The sequence below is a fragment of the Fusarium mangiferae genome (assembly GCF_900044065.1).
Source record: "Fusarium mangiferae strain MRC7560 genome assembly, contig: FMAN_scaffold015, whole genome shotgun sequence".
Taxonomy (NCBI): domain Eukaryota; kingdom Fungi; phylum Ascomycota; class Sordariomycetes; order Hypocreales; family Nectriaceae; genus Fusarium; species Fusarium mangiferae.
In genome coordinates, this window is record NW_024573935.1 from 685,865 (window position 1) to 713,296 (window position 27,432).

General features: G+C 48.5%; 12 protein-coding genes and 2 non-coding genes across 14 annotated transcripts; 4 read left to right on the forward strand and 10 right to left on the reverse strand.

Moving 5' to 3' along the window:
• Window positions 1-63: 63 nt before the first annotated feature.
• On the reverse strand, window positions 64-2,259 carry FMAN_12809 (uncharacterized protein; the record flags this gene model as incomplete). The annotated part of the gene is made up of 2 exons (XM_041823295.1): window positions 64-2,164; window positions 2,222-2,259. 2 exons carry the CDS (start codon window positions 2,257-2,259, stop codon window positions 64-66), a joined length of 2,139 nt encoding a protein of 712 aa, XP_041688889.1.
• Window positions 2,260-2,752: 493 nt separating this feature from the next.
• On the reverse strand, window positions 2,753-3,847 carry FMAN_12810 (related to glycerate-and formate-dehydrogenases; the record flags this gene model as incomplete). Its single annotated transcript, XM_041823296.1, has 2 exons — window positions 2,753-3,664; window positions 3,737-3,847. 2 exons carry the CDS (start codon window positions 3,845-3,847, stop codon window positions 2,753-2,755), a joined length of 1,023 nt encoding a protein of 340 aa, XP_041688890.1.
• An 813-nt stretch (window positions 3,848-4,660) lies between these two features.
• On the forward strand, window positions 4,661-6,721 carry FMAN_12811 (uncharacterized protein; the record flags this gene model as incomplete). Its single annotated transcript, XM_041823297.1, has 1 exon — window positions 4,661-6,721. One exon carries the CDS (start codon window positions 4,661-4,663, stop codon window positions 6,719-6,721), a length of 2,061 nt encoding a protein of 686 aa, XP_041688891.1.
• Window positions 6,722-8,769: 2,048 nt separating this feature from the next.
• On the forward strand, window positions 8,770-10,107 carry FMAN_12812 (uncharacterized protein; the record flags this gene model as incomplete). Its single annotated transcript, XM_041823298.1, has 3 exons — window positions 8,770-8,985; window positions 9,086-9,668; window positions 9,716-10,107. The coding sequence occupies 3 exons, from the start codon at window positions 8,770-8,772 to the stop codon at window positions 10,105-10,107; spliced, it is 1,191 nt and encodes a 396-aa protein (XP_041688892.1).
• A 1,043-nt stretch (window positions 10,108-11,150) lies between these two features.
• FMAN_12813 (uncharacterized protein) lies at window positions 11,151-13,080 on the forward strand (the record flags this gene model as incomplete). The annotated part of the gene is made up of 4 exons (XM_041823299.1): window positions 11,151-11,440; window positions 11,516-11,943; window positions 11,994-12,552; window positions 12,600-13,080. 4 exons carry the CDS (start codon window positions 11,151-11,153, stop codon window positions 13,078-13,080), a joined length of 1,758 nt encoding a protein of 585 aa, XP_041688893.1.
• Window positions 13,081-13,350: 270 nt separating this feature from the next.
• On the reverse strand, window positions 13,351-13,437 carry tRNA. Its single transcript is given in 2 exon segments — window positions 13,351-13,385; window positions 13,401-13,437. It is a non-coding gene; the product is annotated as a tRNA-Gln (tRNA).
• Window positions 13,438-13,510: 73 nt separating this feature from the next.
• Window positions 13,511-13,596, reverse strand: tRNA. The gene is given in 2 exon segments: window positions 13,511-13,545; window positions 13,560-13,596. It is a non-coding gene; the product is annotated as a tRNA-Gln (tRNA).
• A 1,218-nt stretch (window positions 13,597-14,814) lies between these two features.
• On the reverse strand, window positions 14,815-15,273 carry FMAN_12814 (uncharacterized protein; the record flags this gene model as incomplete). The annotated part of the gene is made up of 1 exon (XM_041823300.1): window positions 14,815-15,273. One exon carries the CDS (start codon window positions 15,271-15,273, stop codon window positions 14,815-14,817), a length of 459 nt encoding a protein of 152 aa, XP_041688894.1.
• A 268-nt stretch (window positions 15,274-15,541) lies between these two features.
• FMAN_12815 (uncharacterized protein) lies at window positions 15,542-17,642 on the reverse strand (the record flags this gene model as incomplete). Its single annotated transcript, XM_041823302.1, has 4 exons — window positions 15,542-16,222; window positions 16,279-16,755; window positions 16,808-17,490; window positions 17,543-17,642. The coding sequence occupies 4 exons, from the start codon at window positions 17,640-17,642 to the stop codon at window positions 15,542-15,544; spliced, it is 1,941 nt and encodes a 646-aa protein (XP_041688895.1).
• Window positions 17,643-18,033: 391 nt separating this feature from the next.
• FMAN_12816 (uncharacterized protein) lies at window positions 18,034-19,061 on the reverse strand (the record flags this gene model as incomplete). Its single annotated transcript, XM_041823303.1, has 2 exons — window positions 18,034-18,723; window positions 18,777-19,061. 2 exons carry the CDS (start codon window positions 19,059-19,061, stop codon window positions 18,034-18,036), a joined length of 975 nt encoding a protein of 324 aa, XP_041688896.1.
• A 494-nt stretch (window positions 19,062-19,555) lies between these two features.
• On the reverse strand, window positions 19,556-21,136 carry FMAN_12817 (uncharacterized protein; the record flags this gene model as incomplete). The annotated part of the gene is made up of 1 exon (XM_041823304.1): window positions 19,556-21,136. One exon carries the CDS (start codon window positions 21,134-21,136, stop codon window positions 19,556-19,558), a length of 1,581 nt encoding a protein of 526 aa, XP_041688897.1.
• A 291-nt stretch (window positions 21,137-21,427) lies between these two features.
• FMAN_12818 (uncharacterized protein) lies at window positions 21,428-22,420 on the reverse strand (the record flags this gene model as incomplete). The annotated part of the gene is made up of 2 exons (XM_041823305.1): window positions 21,428-22,144; window positions 22,193-22,420. 2 exons carry the CDS (start codon window positions 22,418-22,420, stop codon window positions 21,428-21,430), a joined length of 945 nt encoding a protein of 314 aa, XP_041688898.1.
• A 564-nt stretch (window positions 22,421-22,984) lies between these two features.
• On the reverse strand, window positions 22,985-23,977 carry FMAN_12819 (uncharacterized protein; the record flags this gene model as incomplete). The annotated part of the gene is made up of 1 exon (XM_041823306.1): window positions 22,985-23,977. The coding sequence occupies one exon, from the start codon at window positions 23,975-23,977 to the stop codon at window positions 22,985-22,987; it is 993 nt and encodes a 330-aa protein (XP_041688899.1).
• A 1,922-nt stretch (window positions 23,978-25,899) lies between these two features.
• Window positions 25,900-27,249, forward strand: FMAN_12820 (uncharacterized protein; the record flags this gene model as incomplete). Its single annotated transcript, XM_041823307.1, has 2 exons — window positions 25,900-26,757; window positions 26,809-27,249. The coding sequence occupies 2 exons, from the start codon at window positions 25,900-25,902 to the stop codon at window positions 27,247-27,249; spliced, it is 1,299 nt and encodes a 432-aa protein (XP_041688900.1).
• Between the last annotated feature and the right edge of the window lie 183 nt (window positions 27,250-27,432).

Consider the following 27,432-nt stretch of genomic DNA (forward strand, 5'->3'; position numbering starts at 1 on the left):
TCTGGCCATATCTCGATCTCTCAAAGAATCACCATTAAACGCTGCCACTTACACATGCAACCTTCAGCTCCTCTTCCTCAAGAATTGAACTTCAACCTTGCCATCCTCGTCCGACTTCCTGATACCACAGACGTCTTTGTCTTTGCCAGTTGCCTTAGCCCACTTCTGTATCTCATCATCCAACATCATATAAGCCCCGTTGGTGCCGTCAGTCATCTGCGCTGTCTGCGCAAGAGTATGCCAGGTATTCCCAAGTGCCGAAGCCTTGGTCTTTAGCACAAAGAGAATAATCGTTGTGAAAACGAGTCCAAGATGTACCGCAACAAGTACAAGAACAATAATAAGCCCAGCCCATCTAGTCGGTATAAGCCTATCTTCCGTATGTATAGTGCCCACAGGGTATTTGAGGTCATATTCTTCAAACCAGTTGTAATAGACCATCTGATACAGCCGAGTCATCAGGCCTTGAACCGCTGTGGCAGGATCTCCAGTTTCCTGTATAATGCTCTGGAAGAGCGAGATATGCGCAAGGTTTGCTGACCACCCTTGCTCGACTTCTTGTGCTGGCGACATCATGCCCCAAGTCGTATTGGACATTGATGGATGCTCGAGCCCCAGAGTCCTGTAGTATGGATCGTGGGTCGGTCCGTCTTCCATCGGAACGCCCTCCACAAAGTCTACAAGGCGAGAACTGACGTTCAGGCGCCGTCCGATATCGAGGTCAAGAATCCCACGCTTTGCGAAATCTTCCCCGTTCCCAAGTTGAAGACGAGCGCTGTCAATCTTGCCGGCATTGAGACTGGGTTCCGTGGTGGTTTGACGCCCAGACATACTGACGTTGTATATCTGCGCAGGGTATGTGTTGACAGAACAGAACGTAACACTCAGAACATGATCCCCATTGGTATCGTATGCTTTGGTCCATACATCCCCCATCTCATAAGTTAGATTCCGTAGACGTTTGGGCGGGGGACCTCCATTGGTATCTCTAAACCCGTCTGCAGCAATGTTGGTTGTCGCATTGACGACGAGCATTTGCTGGAAGCTGTGTTTTCTCTCTGTCTTGGGGTCTATTGGAAGTTTGGGCTGGGGCATGAAAGAGCCAGAGTAATCGCAAAGAGACACAGGCCAGCCTGTCAACTCGCCTCTATCTCGACAATACAGCATACACTGAGACGGACCTGTCGTATTTAAAACCGCGGACACACTATCTTTTGCATCTCCGAAGTGCGGGCTAATCATTCCGTGGGCGGAAATACTCGAGTTCTGCAACGGAGGCGCGCGACAAATGGTACGAACATTGGCAACCAAAGCAGGTCCATCGTAAGACTCAAGCGATGTTCTCGAGGCCGCTTCCGAAAATGGCAGCATGGCACGATAAATATCTCCGGTATCACCATACTGAGATTCCCCAATTCGTTGCTCTGCGAAGCGCCATTGCGCATATGGCCTAGATCCCCAGTACATAGGGCCCTTGTAGTTGAATCGCCAATCGGCAGGGTGTTTGGAGGCGATGGCATGTTCATGCGTCACGCCCGGGGAGGCCACCTTTGCTGTAGTAAAGTCAGAGAGAAGAATGGTAGAGATAAATGTCGAAACCGCCATGATAGCCAAGCCCAGGATAATAATGAGAGAGTACAAGATGCTCAAGGGATTCCTTGTAGTTTGCCTGAGGACTGCTGGATAGATGTTGATGAAGCCCGACTTTGAAGCTCTCTCGGAGGATAGGATTGGAACGTCGTTGAAGCGAACGCCTGTAGTCTCGAGAATAATCGCCGAAAGTGCGGCTGCAACGACACTGGCCTGGACTGCGATAGAGGTGCGTATGATTGCAGAGCATATGGTGGCGACTCTGGCGGCCCAGCCGGTTGTGACTATGGTCTTCCAGAACTGAGGCTCATTGCGATCACGCGCCAGATCAGCACCACGCCAGAGATATATGAGGACACCACATGAGGCAAGTGTAAGAGTGGTCCCAAGTACAAGGGAGAGAAAGCTAAGGAGCCCTATGCTCTGCCATAGAGTGAAGCGTCGTCGTGAAGGGCATACTTGCTCCGCCGAATTCTTGGGAGTGAGGCCTGGGTCAAGTAAGCTTTGGCGAGAGCTGCATTGAGCCTCTGTTGGATTTGGATCCTGAGATTCAATTGACTCGTTTTGACCTCGTCTATGAAGAGTTAGAACCGGAGGGCTGAGATAGCAGAGAAGTTAGGGTAGGAAATACCTCGTGGACTCGGTGCGCTGTGCTTGGTACTCAGCCATATTTACTCAATCAATACTCTACCAAGCCTGATTGAGTATCGGAGAATTAGGGACGGGGACAGCCTTGGAACTTGGATTTAAGCATGTTTAATGCTCCTGCCTGGAATCAAAATAGTTCAAGATCGACATTGCTGACAAGCCCCCAGCCTCAGAGGCTCAGCGGAACATGCAGCTTTCAACCTCTCACATACACCAATCAACTCAAAGCCGTACTGGGATCAGTGGATGAGCCGTGAAACCATACGTCACTCCTCACTTGGCAAGCGAGCCGATGCACACATACTCGCATCTGCATATCATTTACCATTTCTGTCTTAACGTGGTAGAAATGAAACGTAGTCTTAGGCACCGAGAACTTCCGCCCTTAATATAACCCCGTTACTAGAGGTTTACTATTATGACAGACTTCATTGGGCCTCTATGGATACGATTATGTGATGTAATGGTGCAAGAGAACCTGGCTGTTACATGCAGTATTTGATCTCGAAACGTTCTACTTCTTAGGATTATTGACAGGCGTTATGGGCGATCCGGTCTTGAAAAAAGCCTTGATGTTCTCGAAAGCCTCTCGCTCCCCTCTCTGAAAAGCGACATCTGTCAGACCACCAGCATGAGGCTGAACGACGACTTTATCACTTGTTCTGAAGTAATCGTTCACATCAGGCTCGTTCAAAAAGACATCCAGTCCAGCACGTGTAATCTTGCCACTTTCCAAGGCCTCAATAAGGGCATATTCGTCGATGATAGCTCCCCGTGCAGTATTAACGATGAAAGCACCGTCTTTCATTGCTGAAAATTCTTTAGTCGAGATAAGATTCTCTGTTTCCTTGTTCAGAGGACAGTTGACTGAGACGACATCCGACTGGGAGAGTAAGTCATGCAACGACGGGCAGTACGTAGCGCTGTACGTTGCTTCCTCTTCAGCGCTCAACTGTCGACGATTGTAGTACTTGATCCGCATGTTGAAAGCAACAGCTCGCTTGGCAAGATACTTCCCGATGGCGCCCATGCCTATGATCCCGAGTGTCATGCCTAAAGGATCTCTACTGGGAACAACAGGACCTCTCCAGCTCCCATCGCGCACTGAGCGCTCACCGCGGTATGTGTCTCTCACAACAGCTAAGATGAGAAAGAGAGCCATATCAGCGGTGGCTTCAGCGACGGCATCAACGCTGTTGCAGAGCCAAATCCCCTCTCGAGTTAACCAATCGACATTAAAATCGTCGTAGCCGGCTGCTGCCGAGGCAATGATCTTGCAGTGAGGAGCGAGAAGTTTGAAGATATCTTGGAAGGGGCGATAAGGAGCTCTGCCCATTCTGACGATGAAGGCATCGATTGGGCCGTGTTGCTGGAGCATGAGAGGGAGCTTCTCTAAGGCGTCTTGGAGGTTACTAGCATCAAGGACCTGAGCTCAACTGGTTAGCACCCGGGGCGAATTTGAGCAGGTAGAAATATTGAGAGGATTATTTTGACTAACATCATAATCAAAATCTTTCTCGAAGTCTTCGATGTACTCATCACTGATGAATTCGGGTTTTCCGAGGGCGACGACGCGGGGTTTTTTCTCAGAGTCGATTCCTGATGCCATGATGGTAAGGATTCTTAAACTGGTAGAATTTGTAAGAATTATTCCAAAAATGAAGTTTACACGGCTATCAAAATTCTTGACGGGTATAACCTGCGAGCACTGAGTGTACAAATTAAGAGGCACGAGGTTGTTCAATTTGAGGCTGAAGTGGAGATGTATCCGGCATTCAGAATAGATGCCGATCCATGTTGCAGACTACGAATGATAGCCATTCTACACCAAAAGTGCAAGAGATATACGAAGTTCACGAGGACTGATAGAAAATAAGCGTTTCAACGGTCATAAGCGTATATGCAGGCCAAGTTATAACTGTCAGCCTTTTTGAAAGCCTAAAACGAATCTATCTGAACTTTTGAATATCGCCTGAAAAACTACCACTCAAGCTCCATACAGTATATGAATTCGAAGAAAGGGATAAATTAGGACATTGCAAGAGATACCGGGGTTTTATCCGACGATGCGAGATTTATTCTCCCTACCAATTAGAGTATATACCCCAAATGAACAAAAAAGAAAGATTATGGTAGATGAGACAAAACAATCAGAAGTTTCCTCAGATGGCCTGTGCACCCTCAAGTTCCCTACGGATTTCCAGTCAGCATGGGCTTCTGTCAGGTCTTGACTTCTCCAGAGTGGCTTTTACACTTCACCTTCACAGCCCATTTCTAGGTAAGACACCAAGTCAGCCTCATGAGGGGTTGGCCACCTCCCTCTTGACCTGGATTACCCTGCACAGCCCAGCTTTCAAAAACCCTCGCCTGTGGTCACTCTCACTTTTCTCTTGATTCTTTTCTCTCATTAAGTGTAAGGAACATGTCTACCAGCAAAGATTCTCGACTCTATGCGCCTCTAGATCGATCGCGACGACAAATCCGCCTTGTCGAGATTCTCTCTACGAAACCAAAAATTGTCTGCAACCTTACCACCATATCACTCGACGAAGCTATCGAATTTAGCGCGATATCATATCTCTGGGGCGATAAAGGAGAAACAGAATCAATCACCGTTAATGGCGTGGCGCAATTCATCACCCCAAGCCTTGCAAATGCACTGAAATATGCACCTTATCACTGGGCCAATGCATTTCCTGAAAGAGACCCCAAATCATGTCGACTTTGGGCAGACGCACTCTGCATCAATCAAGACGATGATCTCGAAAAGGGCCATCAAGTGCAGCTGATGAAGTTGATATATCCTGCCGCGGAAGTTGTGTTTTCCTGTCTTGATATGGAAGCTCCACAGTCGGATATTCGTCTCGCTTTTAAGGCTTGTGAAACGCTTGCCAAATCAGCTGTAGAACGCGGTCTCGTTAGTTCACTCATCGACATAGATGCAACCATCGAAGAAAAACATATACAGGAGTTGGGATGGATCTTGCGGCATCCGTTATTGGATGAAAACTACCCAGCCAAGTCCCAGGAATTCGCGGACGCAGACCAGGCCATGTACAGAATGTTGAAATTGAAGTACTGGGAGCGAGCTTGGGTTTTCCAGGAACTGGTTCTCTCGAGGCGGGTCGTCGTGATGCATCAGCTTCTGTCTATTGATTTGAAACTCCTGCTGGATGCTCAATCCTGCGTTGACATCATCAAGGAAATGGCAAGCGGACCAGAGACGGACCAGGCCTACCAGTACTTCTGGTATATATATTGGCACAGGTTTTTGACGCTGAGACAAGTCGACTGGGCACGGGTGTGTGTCCACGAGGCTGCAAAGGCTGATGAATCTATCATTCGATCGATGCGGAGCTTTCTGCTTCTCGTGGGCGGGATGTATCGCGCCAAAGACCCAAAGGACCATGTCTACGCTTTACTAGGGTTAACGACTCTTTGCATTGAGCCTGACTATACTAGCAAGACGACTGTTGCCTCCGTGTACACTGAGGTATGCACGGAGATATTGAAGTCGCAAAAGTCGGTGAAAGGTTGGCCGCTTTGCTTTCTTTCAGGAGCAGGTCTCGCAAAGCAAGGGCAGAATCAACAGTATGAATTGCCGTCCTGGGTATATAATTTCCCCGAGACATTCAAGGGAAACACGGTGGCCCATTTCTTATTCAGAGGCTACGAGGAGCCAAACTACCATTGCCCGGAGGAGTGGGATAGCCTTGAACCAGCGAGTATTCGTGGAGATAGTTTGACCTGTTCTGCAGTCTTCTTTCACACTATCATCGATGCAAGTCCAGCGTTGGAGGAATCGTGCGATAGCTGGTTGAGCTTTGTCTCTGCTATTTTCAGAATGATACACCGGCCTATGGGGAACACAGAAGACCCTCATCCACTTTGGACACTCGCCCGAGCGTTCGGGGCCGACGATGATCAAGTAAATATATGGGAAACACCTGCGGCCACTCGAATGGTTCGGATACTTCAATACCTTTTATTAACCTGCGAAGTACCGACTAATGATGACGGGAGGTACGAAGCCGATGCAGCCCAGAAGGCCGAAGAGGTTGCACAAGGCATTCTTGACAAGTTGCCCGAAAACATCATGTACCAAGACAGCGAACAACCACCAGAAAACCGGAAAAGAAACGAAAGCACCAGCAAGATCTACCGAGAGCTCATTTCTCAGATCAGAGACAAAGAGTCTTTCTGGGACGACATGGACAATCAACAAGTGCAGCCAGATATCAGTGCTTGCCTCAAGTTAGAGCTAGCAGTCGGTCTTACAGACAGCGGCGAGTTTGTTCTACTTCCACGAGTGGCAGAGATAGGCGACCAAGTGGTTCTAATTCCAGGATATTGGCAGCTTTCATTGGTACGGAAAGAGGACAATCACTTTGTGCACGTCGGGGACTGCTGGCCTTGCAGAACGATGCAACAAGTCGCGGAACTGGCCCGCGCAAAAGAAATGAAAGTGATAGAGATACGGTGATGCAAGACAGACAGACAGCCCAGATTGCAGAATGTTCTCAGTATCCGTACAGTACGGGCAGTACGCGTGGACTAGACCCCTGAGCACACCATCTTTAGGCCTTGGACACGAATTGCCCTGCAAGGCCAAGCTACTTATTGTATTACACTAACGTTTAGATACAGCCACTGATGTTCTTAGCTTCATAATGGATGATAAGGGGGGAGCACTTGAGCATCAAATAACTTAAGGCTTAGATCACTCAGAGGCAAATGCTAGTTCTTGATATTTATTAATTAAATCGCAACGAGCTTAGACTAGAATTCACATGAACAAACCCAAGTCAACAAGGTGCTACGTAATGGGGCACCCACTGACTGCACATCCGGCCGTGGTTGCCGAAGTGTAGAGACCCCTGTTTTGAAGCTTGTACGAGAAAAGAAGCTGTTTTCTCAAGTCGAATGCGGCTGGAATTTTAGCATGAAGCTAGTGATTCAGGAGAACGAGAGCTTTTCTTCCAGGATGATGATCCCATTCAATTAGAGGCGTCAGCATTGGCATGCCTTGTATTATGTATATCCGAATGGCAAAAGAAAGAGGTCGATATAATTGCTTTTGTCTTTTTTCGTTGGTACGAGATCTGGATCAAAATCGAACGATTCAAAAGGTCAAAACTCCGAACCAAGAATCGCGGGTGTGCGGGCGCCTCCGGGTGCCGTTTGGCTAGAGAGCGGGAGCCCTGGGGGGGAGTTAGCCACTTCGGGGATTACTACTGACGGGTTTACGTTTTGGTGGCGGGAGGGAAATTTCTGGTTCTGTTTTGGATGAGTCGTGTTATGTAAGGGAGAAAGAGTTTTAGGGAGTTTTAATAAAAAGGAATGGATTGTTACATAAAAGCTTTTTGGCTTGTGAAGTTACTCGACTCGTGAAACTGAAGACTGCAGGGCATCTAGACCTGAGAAGCAGAGAATGTTGATGGCTGAGAAGAAGTCTTGGCAACTGCCAGGAACCATTTCGACGAACCAACTGAGTTACAGCCTCTGACCGACCAATGGCATTGTTCAAGACTCGACGATATCAAATCGACGTCCCAGCAAGTTGGATCATGGATGGATGGCCGTCGTACCGAATATCCAGAGGCACAGCTTCCGCAGCGTTACATTGTGTAAGCGAGGTTTGATGCCATCCAAGGATATCCCATGTCCATCAACCTAACCCACAGGGGCTCTGGGTAATGGTTCCGTAGCCACGGCTCAGGTACCAAGATATTTTTAAGTTTCACAAGTGAGAACGCGAGACTGACACCATCGCATCGCATCGCAGCGCAGCAGAGAACAGGCATCATCGTATCTGTTGGTTCAGCTGAGATTCTTCAATGTAGATCATTTTCCAATTCTATCCAAGATACGAGAGATTTTTCTTGATCAAGTCCACACGCCAGAAAACTAAATCTGCATCTTAAAACTCTGCTGCCCCAAGGCTCAAGCCATGTGTGTCATATCTCCGCTAGCTGCCAGGCCCCTCACGCAAGCCACCACAGAACTAAACTCCTTCTAGACCCCAAGTGCATTTCACAACACACCACTTTTGCTTTCGCTGCAGCTCCCAAACTGCCGAAACAGAGAAAGTGGGTGGGATAATTTACGATTCCAGAAGGGACAGAAAACTCTGTATCAGTGACAGTGACAGTCACGATAACAATAATAATAATCTGCTAACTGTGAACGTCCGTAGCTTCCGCACGGGTCAAGCGTTCCGTTTCCGAGCTCACTTCTTCCTCTGCTCCCACTCGGTCGCCGTCGCCCTGTGGAGTTGCATTACTGTCCGAAATCCTTTTAGTTCAAAGGGGAGGAGAAAGCAGGAAACGTTAGGTTCCATTTACTAGGCAGTAAATTAATAGATAGCTTGGGCTTGGCTTTGTATAAGGAGTTTAAGTCACCCGCGATCCAAGTTGGGTTCTACGGTTTCCTCTAGTTTCTTGCTCTAAGGAAACAAAGATTTGATGGTGCAAGAAACCGTCTCTTTCATGGCGAACAGACTCTAAAACCCTACGCTCCATCTCGTTCGCTATGACGGACCCTAAAGTCGCCCAGGCTATTGCCGATGGACGAGTCCCCAAGGGAGTAACGGCGGCGTACCTCAACCAGTCCAAAGATGCACCCGCCATTGTGGGTATTATCTTGGTGACTTGTATAACGAGTATTATTGTTCTTGGCCGTCTTGCATCGCGAGCATTCCTCATCCGACGATTTGGTCTCGACGATTCTCTGACTTTGGTATCATGGGTAAGTTGTTCTTCTTTTTCTCTTAATTCTCCGACCCCATCGCGGGTGCAGATCCCTCCCCACTGGTGTAGCATCGTCAAGAAACTGACAGATCGGTTAGGTTTGCTTGGTAGTATTCGTTGGCCTGTGCATCAAGCTCATCCAGCTGGGTTCTGGACGACATTTCGACTATATCCAATATGTTCTCGACATGCCGACGATTGAATACACAGAAGTTCTCGACTTTGGCGCCCATATCGTTTATACCGTTGCGCTGCTGTTCTGCCGAATGTCCGGTTTGGCGTTCTACCATCGACTCTGCGCTGTACACGACCGTCTTCGACTCTCCATCAAGATCGTGTTTGGTATCTTGATCGCTGGATTCTTACCGCAAGTTTTCCTTATCATCTTTCATTGTACGCCTGTTACGGGACTTTGGCCGTATGAGTGGCAGCCTGATTTTGACAAGTATACCTGCTTGCAATGGGGATTGGTCTACAGCGTCAATTCGTCGGTGTCGCTGGTCTGTGACTTGTTGCTGTTTGGTATCCCAGTTGTGATGCTTCGGGTGTTGGAGATGCCAAGAAAGCGAAAGATCCAATTGGGATGCATTCTTTTGCCTGGTATTAGTGTCATTGGCATCTCTATCACGCGGCTGGTGTTTGTCATTGAAGGGCAATGGAACGCTGACATGTCTTGGGCTTGTAAGTCAATCACATATCAGCAAGAAAACTTGTCTAACATCTCGCAGATAACCCAATGCTGGCCATTGAAGTCAGCGAGATCGGCGCCACCCTCATCGCCCTCTCAGTCCCAGGCGTCAAGCCCCTGTTCGACAAGTTCATCCTCCGACGAGACATCACCCAGGGCGAGAGTACAGGAAAGTCACGATATGCACAACAACACAGTTCCAAGGGCGGCACAGCATTACGGTCGCTACACTTCCGCCCCGAACACGATGTTCTCACCAGTCGCGACACGTCTGCTGAAGGGATCAAGACGTATCGCAGCACGAAGAATGTGTCGGCGGATAACACGAGTGAGAACAGTGCGGATGGCATTTTGGTGCAGGTGGATTTTAGGATAAAGGAGGACACGCAGGACTCTAAAAGTGGGAGCGATGCTGGACGGTCGTGGAAATAATGGATTGGCCTGGTTTCTTTGATGTGTTATGTATAAGTAAAAGTATTGGGATGGACTGCAAGCGATGACATTCAGGTCGGCAATGATCGAGCGACTTTTATTATTCTTCTTCATGAATACGCTTTTACGATACGGTGATGTTGGAATATCATGAATTGAATCATTTTATGTGCTTCTTCGTTGTTCGAGTCCTGAAGCCTCTCTGCCATGGAAGGGGAGGCATGAAAACCCAGGACTTCTGTTCTAAGTGACAAAAATTCTTAGGTAAGTCTAGTATATCCTAGCGAGCCTTTGACCAATTTATTTCGGCACCTGGTTTCATATTACACAGGATCCCCCTGAGGCCCTGAGGCCTGTCTCCCGACAAGCTGGAACACGATCTTCAATGCGAACTGTCACCATCCTTCCGAGTTCAATGCATGCACAACAATTACATGCACGTCAAATCCCACTTCTAGAAGGATTCATCTCTTCTTTCGTAACAGAAACACGTCCACCTTCCATATTCATTTCATCTTCTCCATCAAACACGGCATCAACGACCCGAATATGAAGAGCCATTATCAATCTGCGCGACTTTTCAAGCCTGACAATGCCTCGATCGAGTTTAGGCCTACCGTAAACCACAGTCCACTAAATTCTTTAGCGGCGCAGTCCGCTAAAAGCTTCTGTCAGGGTCCCCCTCCCCGGCTTGGCCTCCCCCCGCCCATCCCGGCTTGACTGATCCGTGGTAATCTTTCCTAAAGACGCGAGGGAACCAGTGACATGACATGGGCAATTGAATTGAATGCAAGGCCATGACATGACATTTTCTGTTTAGTTCAGTTGACGTTGTCTAGCGGCCGAATGTGCTCCCGCAGCCTCCGTCTTCGCCGATTCCCCAAGTTCGCCGCTGAGGCGGGCGGACACCCTTGTAGGAGTAATTAATTAATGTGCATAGCTTACCTTACCTGTCTAGGGAATAAACAAAACAGCTTCTATTCCCTCCCTCTCTTTGCTCTGAACACCACAGCCTTTCCGTTGCTCATCAAGTCCTATTCACCATGAAGCTTCTCGGGTTGTCGTTGGCCACGGGCCTCATCGCCCAGGGCGTGAGCGCTACACCTAAGCAGTCCAAGAATGAGCCTCTGTTCGCGATCCAGCCCAACATGATCCCATTGGAGAAGAATGCTGGGTCGCCTGATTTGTTCCCCATGCCTGATTGCAATGGCTTCAAGCTTGAGGAGGCTACTTTTACGGAGATGCAGGATGCTATGAAGGCTGGCAAGCTTACTTCTGTTCAGCTTGTGACTTGCTACCTCATGCGCACGTATCAGACTAAGGAGTACCTCAAGTAAGTCGACTGAAATGACCAATTGCATGGTCAATTGATGCAATTGATGCCTTGAACACAGCTAATATTGCGCAGCTCTGTTCTCCAGGTCAACCCCGATGCCTTCGCCATCGCAGCAGAGCGCGACGCCGAGCGCGCAAAGGGCAAATGCCGTGGTCCTCTGCACGGCATTCCCTTCACTGTCAAGGACAACATCGCCACCAAGGACAGTCTCGAGACTACCGCCGGCAGCTGGGCGCTCCTCGGCAACGTCGTCCCCCGCGATGCGCACGTCGTCAAGAAGCTCCGTGACGCCGGCGCCGTCCTCTTCGGCAAGGCTGCTCTCAGCGAGTGGGCTGATATGCGCAGCAACGATTACTCCGAGGGTTACTCTGGGCGCGGTGGCCAGGTTCGCAGCGCTTACAACTTGACTGTTAACCCTGGTGGTAGCTCTTCTGGCAGTGGTGTTGGTGTTGGTGCTAATGTGATTGCGTTTTCGCTGGGCACTGAGACTGATGGTAGTGGTGAGTTTTACTGAAGCTGTATGCTGTGGATTGCGCTGATGATGTCGCAGTGATTAACCCCGCCAACCGCAATGCCCTCGTTGGTATTAAGCCCACTGTTGGTCTTACTTCTCGCGCTGGTGTCATTCCCGAGAGTGAGCACCAGGACTCTGTCGGTTGCTTTGCCAAAAACGTCAAGGACGCTGCTCTTGTTCTTGATGCCATCTACGGTATTGACAAGCGCGACAACTACACCGAGGGTCAGAAGAACAAGACTCCCAAGGGTGGTTATGCGAAGTACCTCACTGATAAGAAGGCTCTCAAGGGCGCTACTTTTGGTCTTCCCTGGAAGAGCTTCTGGGCTCTTGCCGATGAGGACATGCAGTCTCAGCTTCTCGAGCTCGTTGACCTGATCAAGTCTGCTGGCGCCACCATCATCAATGGCACTGAGATCACCAACTACGAGACCATTGTCAGCCCCGATGGATGGAACTGGGATTACGGTACCACTCGAGGCTTCCCCAATGAGTCTGAGTATACCTACATCAAGGTCGACTTCTACCGCAACATCGAGACCTACCTGAGCGAAGTCAAGAACACCAATGTCCGCAACCTTGAGGACATCGTCAAGTAAGTGGGCTGGGTCTCAATCGTCTAAGTAATACTAACTGTGCCAGGTTCAACAAGAAGTACGATGGTGTTGAGGGTGGCTACCCGTATAAGAACGGCAAGGGTATTCCCGCTTTCGCCTCCGGCCAAGACGGTTTCCTCGCCTCTCTCGAGTCCAAGGGCATCCAAGACGAGAAATACTGGCAAGCCCTTGAGTTCTGCCAGACATCTTGCCGCAAGGGTATCAACGACGCTCTCACCTACAAGGGCAAGAAGCTCTCCGGTCTTCTCGTCCCTCCCCAGGTCGCACAGGCCCCTCAGATCGCCGCCCAGGCCGGTTACCCCGTCATCACCATCCCCGGCGGTTACGCCAAGGACTCTGGAATGCCCTTCGGCCTCGGAATCATGCAGACTGCGTGGGCTGAAGCTGAGCTTGTCAAGTGGGCTAGCGCAATTGAGGATCTTCAGCGATCTACTGATGCTCCCTCAAAGCGTCGTCTCCCCAAGTTCCTTGGATACCTTGAGCGCAACGTTCCCGTGCCCTTTTAAGCCGCGAGCCAATTGATGCGCATTTTGGATCGTATATAATAGTAGATAGCAATACGTAACTTTTAATGATATTATGGCTGAAGCCTCAACCAATGCTGTACGGTTGCAATCGGACTTGTGTAACAGAGGACATTCCATGACAGTATCACGCTGAACTCTATGACGCGCTCCAGTAGAACGTGAGCACCCACGTTTAGGAAGGGGGCCATTTCTGCAAAAAAAGTTGGCATGTGAAGCAAAAGAAATAGAGTAACTGATGGCCAAAAGGTGAGGTCCTACCCGGGTTCGAACCGGGGACTTCGGAAGAATTTGAATGGTGATCAAAATCCAACGTCCTAACCACTAGACTATAGGACCTTCGATAAGATGGCAGGCTCCAAATCAAGTCTAATACTCAGTCCGCTCTACCGAGGAGCACAGGCAAAAAGCGAGGTCCTACCCGGGTTCGAACCGGGGTCTTCGGAAGGCTTCTGAGGGTATCAAAATCCGACGTCATTACCACTAAACTATAGGACCAGACGATGCAAAGGCGTCACGATGTGGTATTTATATACGCGAGCCGTGCGTCTTCGCGACGACAGACTAAGAATCGATGGTGTTATTTACTTTATTTTAATGGCAGCATGTTATATAGGTTAATATAATTCAGTTTTAGGTTTGGCACGTCACATTGTTTCATCAAGTTGTCAAAATGGGGTCCAGTATCATAAATGTCAATTCTGCTCTCTGTCTACCGTTATACTCCACGGTCCATCGTCCTACTCCAGATCTGCCTGTTCAGAATGTCAAAACTCCAGAAATGTCACTTACCGTGCCCTTTTTATCTCGGCCATCAAATGTCGATCTCAAGCGATCCTCATCAAAACCCGGTTCAGCCAAATGCGAGTCCCTAGACGTCATCGACACTCACCCCCAACAACTTACCCTTAATAAGGTTCCTCCTGATCATAAGGCCGCATCTGGTACCAGCCATTCGCCTTGATCTGATCCTTCACAGCCCGAGGGAGAGCTTCGACTGGCACGCGACGGAGATAGCCCTCATCCTGGAGGCGCGCGATCAAGTTCTCAGGCTTGGGAAGATGGACCCGGACGGTAAGCTGCATGATGTCGCCGAAGACGGTGAAGGTGTTGCGGCCATAGACGAGATCGAGGCCATCACGGAGACGGTCTAGACCGAAGATCAGAGTTGGGTTGATGTTGTGATCGTAGGTTTCACGGCCACGAGCGGTATTCTTACGCTCAAGGCTGTCGCTGCGATTACGACATTCACAACGGTCATCATCGCGGCTGCGGTTGCGCTTGGGCATCTCAGAGACCATTATTGCAGCTGAAGTGAAAGAGGCGAGATGAGATGAAGATGCTGAATGCTGGTGGTGAGTATATACTGGTGTTGACAAGTTGTGTGTGATAGCAGTTGATGGAAATCTGGATGTGAGTGTTGTTAACGGGGAAAGAAATGACTGAGAGGGACGAGATGAAGAGGTGAATATATACGATCATTGAACAATGGAACTGGGATACTTTTGCGTGACTGTTCTCCAGTTTCACTGTATCTTTGGCACTGGCATATATCCTGGAATTCAATCAGAGACCCTGTTCTATGTACTGCTGTTTCGCAGAACACTGAGTAATCTCGATCATCCAAACAATAATCTGACGTTCGCCCAACAGTCAAGAAATCCGATATCGCGACTCAAACTAGCAATGAAATAAGAGTAATATCATTGTGAGCATTCAAGCCACCTTTCCCTTGTTCACACCGCCAACTCCAACCCCAGCCAAGAACAAAGCCCTCACAATAGCAACCCAACCAGTGAACAGATAGTTCCCCCAATCCTGCCATCTGAACATTGACAGTTCCGACCGACCCTGTTGTTTCATGCTGACAAAGACACTGATCAAGATGGCAATGTCGATGAGAAGCACGCCGCCAATGACGACTCTCCATACTTTGATATCGGAGCTGACTCTCAGAAGCACAGCCAGCATGATGGCGACAAACGCGAATAGTGCAGCGAGTTGGTGGAATAAGAAGGCCTGGTCTGGATTATACGCAGACATGCTGAGTGGAATGAGGCCATCGAGAATGAATTCGGGGGTGAAGATGAGAGCGTAGACGGTTGGGAGGACGGTCAGTGGGTCAACCCAAGTGAACCAGATGCGGTAGAAACTATAGACGTTGAGCTCAGACATGGTAGCTACTTCGGCGATTTTTTTTTTAACTTTCTGGCTATGGGACAAAAGAATGGTTTTGAAAGCAGAATTTATAGGAAGTAAACCGTAGCCCGTAGGGTAGCGTCAGCAAAGAAGCGAGACCAGATTGCGCTTCACGTCTTATGTCAGCTGACAACCAGATTTCGGAGCATTGCCATATAAGGCAAGGTTCCTACTCAAGAGACGATAGTGATTAAAAAATGTCTTTCTGTTGTTTAAACTCTTCCTATGCCGTCATTTCGCCTGCTTAAAGGATATGCGTGATGCTAGTGTCCAGGCTATCAGGGTTAAACCACCACTCAAGTACTCCAGTCCAGGGCATCTCCATCCAAGTAAATTCTCCTTCAGTCTTTGGAGGTACAGTACTGACGGCAGCTACATGAGGAGGTATCTGCACGATCTTCCCCGGCCTGGTCCCAACAAACAGTCCCCTTGAATCGCCTCTTGTAAGCGGTGTCTCAGCCCAGTCAAATCGAAAGCACCCAACGCTAGCCTCACCACCATCAGCGTACCGAAGCAATAACCCAGCGACCTTCTTATAAGAAGTTTCAACCATACGGCTGTTTTCCAAATCAAATTGTCGAATCACACCCATGTCCTTCTTATTCTTACTCTTGCAGACAAGAACTTCTGTGATGTTCTCCAAGGACGAGGAAGAATAGTGTAGAGTATGAAGCGGGTTGAAACGTGGCACGGCACCAAGCGGTGTTTGTCTCGGCGAAAGGGCGGCAATATGGTTGTATAGTACTCCTGGTGCAGCTATCAGAGGAATTCCATGGTCTGACGGAGAGAAAAAGACTCCAAGTGGAGTGTTCACGGATGTTTTCGCTATAAGGTTCCAGTGACGATGGTTCGAATATGGCGTATATTGTCCATGATGGTCTGGGAAACTCCCGGCAACAATAGTTCGGCCTTTGCTTGTGACAAGCTGAGGTATTGTCAGTTGATCGACTCATTGACTTTGAGAGTGATGGAAAATCTTACCGCAAGAGCTATGTCACTGGGTCTTTTGTATTTTTGTAGACCCCATGGTGTCGAAAAATGATATCGCAACCCGCCTTCACCCTGAGATGGGAGGGGTCTGGTTGTATCATATCTCTCGGACCCTCGAAGCCAGACCCCTTGAACGAACTCATCTTTTTGAATCGGATAGTATGTCCACTTGAGGTGACTTCGGTCTTCATAATCAGATTGCCCATCCATTAGTGTACGGTCGGCTTCGTGATGTTCCATGTTGCGATGAACATGAATTGAGACCATCTCGTCGTTGGCCCAACAGACGGAATATCCAGTTGTACCAGGTTCATTGAAAGTCAGTGTTCTTAACCTGGCCTCAAGACACCCTTCGCCCCAGCCAGCATAGTAAAATGTCATTGGGTCGAGTTCAAACGGTGCTACTGGACGAGGCCAAAGAACTCGAGGATAAATCGAAGGAGTCAATAGCGTCCGAAGCTTGAGGCCCTGCGCATACTGAGTTAGCTTCTAGTACACCTACATCGACTCGAGGACTTACATCCCCGTGGAAAGTGAGCATTTGGTTGTTCGCAGATACTGTTTGCCAATAGGTTGGATACGCAGTATCTGAAGTGGCTTCGTTTGGAACTAGAATGACCTGCCTGATACCCAGGTGGTCACTGGAGATGTATAGGCTTTCAGAAACTGACGGATCCATCAATTTTGCAGTCTGATGATTCGCAATGCGGGGAAAATTCGTCAGTGTTCCGACGTATTCCACGCCATCCATTCTGACGACTGTGGTCAAAATTGTGACCGACGGATCAACAGACCACTCAGTCTTGTGATGCTGCAGAGATAGCTCTGCTATGGCATAAAGTCTGATCAACTCGTCGTCATCGGACACAATGTGCCAAAGTTCTGATGATAGCTTGCCATATGCTTTATGCAGGGCATCCTCTATGAATTCCCGAACACGGCCTCTCCGTCGTTCATGCTTCAATGAGGCATGACGATAAGAGTGCTCGGTAGCAAGGCGGTACTCGTGAAGAGGTGTTCCAAAAGGAGCGGCCATCTCAACGCACCCTGTATGGAAAGCGATTGCGAGTCCCTTGTCATGATTGCAGTATGGATAGACGCAGTGCTTGAAAGAGATTCCGAGAGACATGTCGACGTGAAGAGGCGAATAGCACTTCTCGTAATAGATATTGAACGGCGATGATACTTGATTATCCGGAGTCACTACAGTTGGTCAGCCAAACCCCAGAGACGCCACTTAATGTTTTGAACTTACAAGCAATTATTGTATCTGTTTCTACTTTGATAGGGAAGCGGCAGAGTCGGCAGAGGCTTGCATCGACACATACTGGATTTTGAAGTTTCTCACAGGACATGTTTGATAAGAGAACGAAGGCGCCCTCTGATCCAACTTCCGTTGCTCCCGGAGGAAAAACCATAGTATTTCAGAGAAAATGTCACAAATTAATCGTGGAGGAGGATGAGTCTGACCGACTCCGAGGAGATAAGACATTTTGAGGGCTGAAATGAGGAGAGCTGAGACATAAGCTGAGGTGGTGACGTAGAACAACCAACCACGAGACGAGAAATCTGATAGCGAATCGCTAGATCCCCTCCTGATAATTGACCCCAATTAGTTGATTTGTTTGCTTTTACGAATAAACTTATTGTATTTCTATCGCGAGGCAAAGTTTCGCTGTTCATGATCTTTGAAAATAACATGCTATCTTCTGAAGCTATCTTGGCGGTTCGTGCACCATCAACGCTTTACATTCTGTTCAGGCGCTCAACCTCTGCATCAGTATCTAACTCTGGATAGTCTAAAGATGTCTTAGGGCGTTCCAGCCGCGGCGCTCTCCATCGCCTTGGGGCAAGCTTCCTTTCCCAAATGTCTCTATAAACCTTCTTAACTGGAATGGCATCTCCTGGGTCTATACGAACCGTGTTTTCGGAGGTTGGTAAGATAGTGACCGGACACTTGATAATGGCGTCCTCGGTATCTGCGAGAAGAAAGGATATCAAGGCCGACTGCTGAGTATCGAGAAGCTGACAGACACGAAACGTGACTCTTGCGCGGCTACACTGAAAGTATAAGTTGGGCTCGTCGTCATTCGTCCATGCTTGTGAATGGTCAAAGAGTGCTACTCCGCCTAGGATACGATTCTCTGCCCAATATCCAACCATGTCACCGACACCGTTTGGGTACCGGTCATAAGCAGTGAACTGAGTCGCAATGAACATTGTCGGCTTTGGTGTGAAGCGGCACAAATTATCAGGAGGTCGCTCCCACTTAATCGTAGACTCAATATCATGACCGGCAGTTGTAGCAGGGTCGTGGACTTTCTCTACCTGTGACAGTTGAACACCGATTTGATGTAGTGCACACGCAGTCATCTCAATCAGGCGTAGCTGAAAGGATCTAGATGAAGGTTTCGTCTTTTGATACGCATTCAATTTCTGTCAGATGTTAGTAAATGGAACAAGTGATTGAGAGTTACGGGAGAGCATACCTCAAGATCAACCATCACATCAGCCATGGAGAACTGTGCACGGAAACCTTTAGCCTTCTCTAATGCCCCTTCGCAAAGCGTTTTGTGATTGATTATAGGATGAGAAGGTTCATATGTGGCCGAATATCGGTCCCAGACAACATCAGCGGTCGGCAGACCATCAATAATCTGGGCGAAGGTCATAAGCGCGATATCGGTGTTAAGAACATTGCGGAGGGCTAGAGATAGAGAATCGTAATGATGGCCCTCAAGTCGGTCGAGCCCAACATATTCTGGAGATGACATTCTGGTCTACGAAAAAGTAAGAGTGATCTGTATGATCGCAAACGATGCACAAATGGGCTTCGAAGAAGGACGGCAGAGGAGAGTTCCATTGAGTCAGCCGATTCCCAAAGCGCGCGGCTGCCTGCAGACCTGTAAATACTAGTTGTGGGTGGGGCAGAGTGCACAAAGCTCTATGTTGGTCCAACGAGCAGAAACTGCCCGTCATATCTAGATTAAGATAAACAGGGGTCAAGCTGCAACATTTACCGGGGTTTGGTTAGCAAGAATAAGGTCCCTATTTCGTCACCTAGAATGCCGGAGAATACATAGTTGTTGGACTCTGGGTAACCATGGGGAATACTTCGCGTGTTAATATTGCTAGGAAACTGACCCTGGTTTTATGACCATGGGGCTTATGCTTCGGGGAGGATGAGAGCATCGATTGCGAAAACTCATCACTGGAGTAGCTCCGAGTTTGAAGCTCCAGACTATCTGAGTACGAAAGTGTTCCGAGTTCAAGCATCGACAGGAAACAGAAGCGGATCCCTTATAAGCCGCTCCATATCTTCTGACCTGATGTGGATAGAAATATCAACCCCATTATCCGTCCAGTACTTCCCCAGAGGACCCGATGCCTCTTTTATCAACACATTCCCATCCATTTCCGGAACTACACCCTCAGCATAACGACACGTGGATCCCAACCCAAAGTCAACTTCATATATCCCCGCTCGTGCCCAAGTCGTCACCAATATATGCCGCCGACCCAAGAATGCTTGCCATATCTGTTGAGGAGACTTTTCAAAAGCTAGGCTGTGTAGATGCGCGGCCATATTGGAAGGGTCGGAGATCGTCTTGAGTGTGTTGCGGACTTGAGTTGCTACCTGAGTCATGCTGGATGGGTTGGTGACTTGGCAGGCAGGGAGTTCGATGTTCATCATCACGACTGGAGATCCAAAGAAGTCTTCTTTGAGTTGGAAGGAAGAGCGAACGCCGTAAACTAGATCGCAGTGAATTGGGTCTGTGTCATTTTCAAGGCCGCGAGCGCGAGCGATGCAGGACCAAATGTGAGATAGTATTGCATCGTGCTGACTCAACTTCTGCGACGAGTTCTCATTCGCCTGTTTCCAAAGATATGTCACCTGTTTCTTGCTCAAGTGAACAACGTAATTTGAAACAGGCTCGGCAACATTCCATTCAGCCCATGGCATTGGTTTGCCGGCGGGCTCAAGCTCCTGTTTATCAAAAGGGGATGGGATCTTGAACGGCCACGGAGGTGTCGAGTCTGGGTGCCACCAGTCAAATCTATGCATTGGTAAACTTCTTGCTCGTTGTATGATGTCCATGTCTGGTTCGTCGGCATTGATGTCTCCGGTCGCCTGATTGTCGATAAGAGTAGGATTGAATACAGGCATTGAAGTAGAAACATTATTCCCTAAACCTTGGCGACTTTCGTTCGCCCAGTGCTTGATGAAAGAGAGAAGAGTCGTGGCGTCTGCGAGAGGATGCGCACCATTGAGAGCAAGAACAAAGCCCCCGCAAGAAAATTCGGTGGTTTGAATGGCGAGAAGAGGATATAGTTGATCATTTTTGTCCTTCACGATATCCCTCAGTGGCTGGGCGATCGTGACAGGGGCCACGAGCTTCTGAAAGACACTGGAGTCGCACTTCCAGAAAGGCTGCTTTGATATCCTATCTGCGGGATATAAAGACTCAAGCGTAGCATCGCATTTGGCATGAACAAACTCCACGCCAGGATCATTATCAGTTCCATAATGTGCGTAGAGACGTCCAAACCGCCGAGCATGAGGCGGAAACGTGCTTGCTTCAGGCGGAACAATGCCATCTGTCGACTTGACAGCTTTCAGATGGCCGCCCCATTGCGGATAAAACCGAAGAGTCCGAGCTAGCGACTCACGTAAATGGTAGGCTAAGTTGAAGTCGTCCCGAGTAGGCTTTTCAAATAGCCATATAGCGCTGGCGTTGGAGAAGTTTGCGGTTGTGCTGTCGAGGAGAGATAAAGGAATGGCTTGTTCTTGGGAAGTAGGAATGTTGAGGCGGTGAGCTTCGATGACTGATATATTGATGGCGGCCATGATTGACTTGAGGGGATATCATAAACTAGACTGAGCACTTGCATGAGTGAAGCCATAAGAACAATGGCCATTTATAAATATTTTGCAGATTGATCCACTTCATCAGATCTGGAGCGTTCCGTTTTGGGATGATGGGGGATGAATCATTTCGGCGAGCCTAATTAAGCAACTGGGTCTCACTGAAGAGCTATTCCAAAAGTTCTGAATAAAATGCGATGCATCTCATCAAAATAGTCTATGTCGTTATTCCTAGTCGATATCGCGTACAACAATTTGTTACAATTCCCAACCTTATCTTGACAGCCAGGACAGAAGATTTCGAATAGAATGAACACTCGCAACGTCGTGTTCTTGAAACACGCCGTCTAATGTCGCATCTGGATGGTCCTCAATCTTGCAAACTTTTGCCTCCGGCCCCTCATTTGACGACGACCGCCAATGCTTCAAATCGGCGATGTTTTCGCACTCGTCTTTTGGGTCGAGTAATACAGGGTTCCAACCCGCATTGGCTGACCCAAGTACATCGTTCGAATAATCATCACCAACATACACCTTCTTCCATATGCTAGTCTCTCTTTCGGCTTCACTTAAGGTCTTTCCACTACGGGCACTGATGACCTGGGCCAGCATGTGTTCTGCGGCGCTGAAGATGCGCTTGTCTGGTTTCTCAACGCCCACGTCGTAAGACATGCAGTGGAAGTCAATATCGTAGGTCTTGTCGCTGATTTTGGCGAGATCTGATTTTGTTCCGTATCTGAATGGACTCACGGCAAGACCTAAGGATGAAAGAATGCTGGGAATTCGATCATCTGAATTTGTAATAACGCCAATGACAAGACTGTCAAATTCTTGAGGCGGGTTTCGCCTCAACTTCTTGAATGCCTCAACGAGACTTGGTTCAGTGTCATAGCCTTCCTTGGAGGAGAATCGATGCAGTAGCCTCGGGGCTAGATCTTTTGGTAGAGGTCTGTCATCTTTTGCCAAAGATGTGAAGGTATTATGAATAACCTGAGTGATGTTAGCTTTGTTTGTCTGGCGAAGCTCCCGCATACGAACGTTAGTCCACCAATTCGTCGCTCCTAACCCCGTCTTTTTTCCAAAATTCGGATTCGTCTTGGACTCTTGTTTAAAGGACGACTTGAAGGCGGCGTGTAGCTCATCGTCGTTGAAGTTGGTGAATCCGCATTGGCGAGCGACGTCAGCGTATTGCTGCGCAACTGGTCGAACAGGTCTTATTAGAGTTCCGAATGCATCGAAGCATAGGAGAAGGTTTCGTTTTGACATGATTGGCTGGATCGTAAGGTTTGCTGTTGACGGGAAAGGGTCAAGTTACGGGTTCAAGAACGGCATTGTTTTTGACTCCACCAGATGATTACGTCATCTCGCGACGTCGTTCAACACGGGAGCTGATAAAACATGACATTGGAGTCAGGAATTACGAAATAACAATCACGTACGTGTTGATGGTGAGTGCCCAGCAGTTCGAAATTACTAGATGTCAACAATCTTTGCACATATTTCAAAAATATGTGTCATGTCAGAGCCGATACCAGTGGGGTATTTCACAGTTGCAAGCTGGGAATTAGTATGCCTGAATCACGTGTATCTATTCAGGAGGGACTCTGAGTTTAAGATCTAGCTGTCTATCCGTGTACTTATACAGCAGTCAAGAAGTTCCGAACCTGAAAGTCCAAACATCTACCCATGTCCAAGTTCAACATCCTAAAACTCCTCGTGCCGTGCTTGCGCATTTGTCTTGTGACTTCTTCATGTCTAGCCTAGACTCCGACCGAAACACTGTGGCCGAAAAAAAAAGAAAAATGGGGGAGTGTTAGTTATTCATGCCGCCTAAATGCGAGGCTGAATGAGATACTGGCGCATGCCAGAGTTTGCAGCCTTGCCGAGAGTCTTGACGTCTAGGCCCTGAGCCTTGGCGATGGCATGGATCTCGGCCTCTCCACGTTTCCAAGAGGGAAACATGGTATAGACCGTACCCTTCTGAATGAAGTAGTCGTTGTAGCGGCGACAGACCATGTCGTGCTGAGCGACTACCTTGAAGTAGTGCATGGAGTTGTCAAGCTTCGACTCGTAGGTCCAGGCGATGCGAGGGTTGGCGTCAATGTCGGCGTGGGTCTGAATACCCTGGAGGTAAGAGATGAAGAATGCATCGTATGCCTTAGTCTGGTAGGCAGCATGAGTGGACGAGGCCTCAGTGCCGGAGGGACCATCCTGACCGACAATCAACTTTGAGTAGGGGGATCCAGAGAGGTGCTTGGAGAACTCATTGCATCGATCAACGCACATCTGGTCCGGTGCATTGAAGAAGATAGAGCCGAGCGACAAGAAGATTCGGGGGTTGGGGAGAGTAGCGAAGTACTTGTCACCCTGGATGAAGTTACCCCACAGGCCAATGCAGGTGATTTGAGGGAAGTCGGCGGCGGACTTGTTGACATGTTTGGTCAGAGACTCCTTGCAGAGGTCGAGAGCGATGTAGATACAAGGCTTGCCCTGCTGGATGAAAGCCTCGACATAGGGAACGAACTTTCGGGAGTTGGCAGCTCCAAGGTCGATGATTACAGCACCGGTAGCTGGCATGTCTTTGACGACATCGGAAGCAGTAGACTTGATGATGCTAAGTTCATCCGTAGTTTGGTATGAGGTATCAGCAATCTCGCACCAATGGTGCATGCCGGTAGTGTATGCAACCTCCTTTGAGAAGTAGCCCTCTCCTTTGAAGGCGCTAGGCAACTGAGTGTCAAAGGTAGTGTTGAGGGTCGATCCACCGATATCGATGATCTCCTTGTGAGCTGGGGCCCATGACTTGGTGTAGAGAGGTGACATATTGTATGATGTCGGATGGGATGAAAGTTTTGTTCAGTGTTTTGAGACGGTAGGTCTTCTTGAGAGGAAAGATAAAAGGTTGTTGTGAATATGGGTAATGTTGATAGGGAGTTGGGTGAAAGATGAGATGGTTGATCGTTGTGGTGAGCAAAAGAAACAGTCGAAGTTGATGGAGAAGAGATGGAAATTTATACGGTGGAATTTCTAAACATTCTCAGGAAGATTCAGAGGCTGTTTTGCAGCTTTTACTCTGTTCTGCCAGTGCCAGATACTCTGCGGCCGCATTGCCAATGGTTACTGTGGTGTTCGAGCCGTTTGTTCAAAAATGGTAGGCTAAGCCCTCTGACACTTGCAGCTACGTCGCGCAGTGCTCCTGGCACTGGAAATTGTTTGGCAGTGCTGTAGCAGCTTGTGTTGTTCCATGGGTTGTCAATAATTCGAAGGAGAAGCTCTTTGGAGGCGTCTGGGAGCTTTGAAAGAAAGGCATTGAAGCGTTGCACATTGCTTATGAACACTATAGCTCTTTGTGATATAAGAAAGAGTACATCAATAATATGAGAAGCCCAACGCTTTGCGAGTTAGAGTCTATTAGTTTGGCTGCTCAACCTGATAGGAAATATCTAAAATTGAGTGCTATTATCCCCCAAGCCCCTGAACTAATTCTCGTCACAATGCTGGATGTAACTCGTGGATTGTTCGTCCCCCCAGGTCTCTATGAACACACATACTTGTAGAGACACGAAATAGGGACTGAGGGACTGTGATGCCAATCATCTTACTTGATGTAAATTTAGAATATCACAGCAAGCTGTCTAGCTGCCCAAGAGGGCCGACCAAAGCCCCAACCCAAGAGAACCCCCTCGGAGGGCAAGAAAACATCATGTTTTAATTAAGGATGTCAAAATAAATTCAGCAAAGGGTATCCTGAAGATACTCTAAATTTGTGCTAATTTGACTCAGTATCTTGGCCTTTTAGGATCAAGGTCCTGTGTCTTCTTTGTTCTCCTAAAGAACTAGCCATTGACAAGATTACTTTATTACAAAGACTCCTACGTATCAGATGAAAAAGAAAAACACTATTTCAGACGGTTCTTGGTTGACTACTAGTGGTAGTCAAGGAAAAAGTCATTGCAGACGTAGATAGCAGTCCGCGCTAATGCTTCGATCATGGCCTACGAGGTTTGACAGTTTTGTATGAATACGAAAGGCTTCTGAAAACTGGATGAAAAGAAGTGACAGATCAAATGTCCCCGCTGAAGCTTACCTTCATTCAGTGTTCTTTGCAAGCTGTCTTGATCAGGCCAAATGTCCAATATTCGTTGCAGGGTAGATGCACTCAGATGGATGTCTTGGCAACGCGGAAAATTGTCAAAGTTAAAATACGAATAATATGCGAGATCTAGGGGTCCTGAATTGCACAGTCGCATCGATTGTGGCGATCATCCGATCAACGTTAGCATTGGGCGGCCTCTGGACAAAACTGGTTTTACAAGACAATGACTTCGTTGAAACGTTGTGATATAACCTTAACAGGAGCTCGCCCAGAAACGTCTTCTCGAATGTTAAGATCTTACTCCCAACTCTACCGCCACTTGCGAAATGCTCGTCACCAGAAATGATGGATGTGTGGCTGGGCTCACCTCCAGGAAGCTCACGCCACAGGGCCTCGCAGCAAGATCAATGTGCTATTAAGTCATGGAGTAGTCATTGCGCGTTAGTGGCAGCTCCCAAGAGGTGATCAGCGGTGGCTGAGGGGTTCCAAGTTGCGACCAGGTTGAATGACCTCATCATCCTTCGTCATATTGCAACGTCCATCCTTCGATAAGCCTGATTGACATTTGAACCGTTATCTCGCTGTTTCGTCAATCCAATTTTGTCAAATCCTCAATAATTGTTCATTCCTATAGTTATTCACCTTCACAATGTCGATACAGGCTGATCACCCCTTTGGCAAAGACAAAGAGAAGCGCTCAAAATGGAAGATCTTTAGCTCTTCGAAAGACAAGGACAAGGAGAAGGACAAAGACAAGCGCAAGAGTCAAGAACTTCAGATCCCAGAAACAGCAGAGACTTCAGGCGATTCGACATACGGAAGCAGTGAACCAAACAACTCATTGACAACAGAGGGCGATCTGAGCAACACAAAGAGTAACAGTGGATTGAGCCCAGGCAAGACACCAGACAATGCGACGCCTACCCCAAACCTCAATCCAAACTCAGGACCAGACTCTTACACCAGCCCGACGATCAAAAGAGAGACGGTGACCAATCCAAATACCGGACAGACAATTACAACGACGACAACTACTACGACTACTACCACGACGGTCACAAACTCCAATGGCACGACCCAAACAATTGAGGAGCCTCATCCTGTCATGGAGTTACCAACCGTCAGCAACCAAGACGTCACACCATCCCCGCATCCACCGCCTGTAACACAGCCCGAGCCCGTACAGCACATAACGCCCACGCCTGTTGAACCATCCCCAATTACCCCAACAGCACGTCGCAAGAGCCTAGAGACTCCAGGCCGACGCCTAATTCCACCCCGCGATCCAATTCCCTCTCAAATTTCCAGCTCGGATAACAATTCACCCGCAATTCCAGAGCGAAACTCCAGACGCTCAGCAGAATTCGTTCCAGCGCCTTTACAAGTTGGCCAGGGCGCTTTCCCGCCCCCGCCTCCGCCTGGGGATAAACCTGCTGCTGTGAATTATTCCCGACCTGCTAATAAATCGACACTTGCGAATTTGAAGTCCGCTGCTGCGGGTATTCATGTAAGTCCCCTTCAATTGACCCGCCTCAATTGATACTGACGAGCTCTACAGGGCGCCGGCGAAACTCTGCGCGGGACACTAAACTCCAGCGTCGACAAACACTTCGGTGGCACTTCCCAAGCAATCGAGAAGAACCAGGCAGCCATCGACGCAGGCCGCTACGAGATTGACAACCGCACATTCTACCACCCAAACGAATACCGTCTATCACGGCCAGAAGGCTCCGGTCCTTCCCCCGAAAGGCCGCCCATTCCCGATGCTCAATATGACGACCCACCGTTCAACATGGGAAACACGACAGGGAGCCCTGCAGTGACGGATCAGGAGAGGGAGAAGAGACACAGTAGACTGGGAAGTTTGTTCGGTAAGAGTGGAGGACGGTCGGCGTCGCAGCCGGGCGCTGATGCGACGCCGAGGGCTGAGAGGGGGAAGTTGAGAAAGAGGAGTAGTTCGGGGCCGGGGACGCCGAAGTTGAGTGTCGTGGGAGAATAGTATCATGCCACGGGAGTTGTATCATATACATAGCTTAATGCCACATTACGTACTCACCACGCGGAACAGATTGAAGGCTGTAATTCAGTGATAGTAACGCCGCTTGGTATTTGGCGCCCTCACATCAAGACACGAATGTTCATAACGCCAAAGCTCATTATTGGTATCTGAAGATAAAAGAGA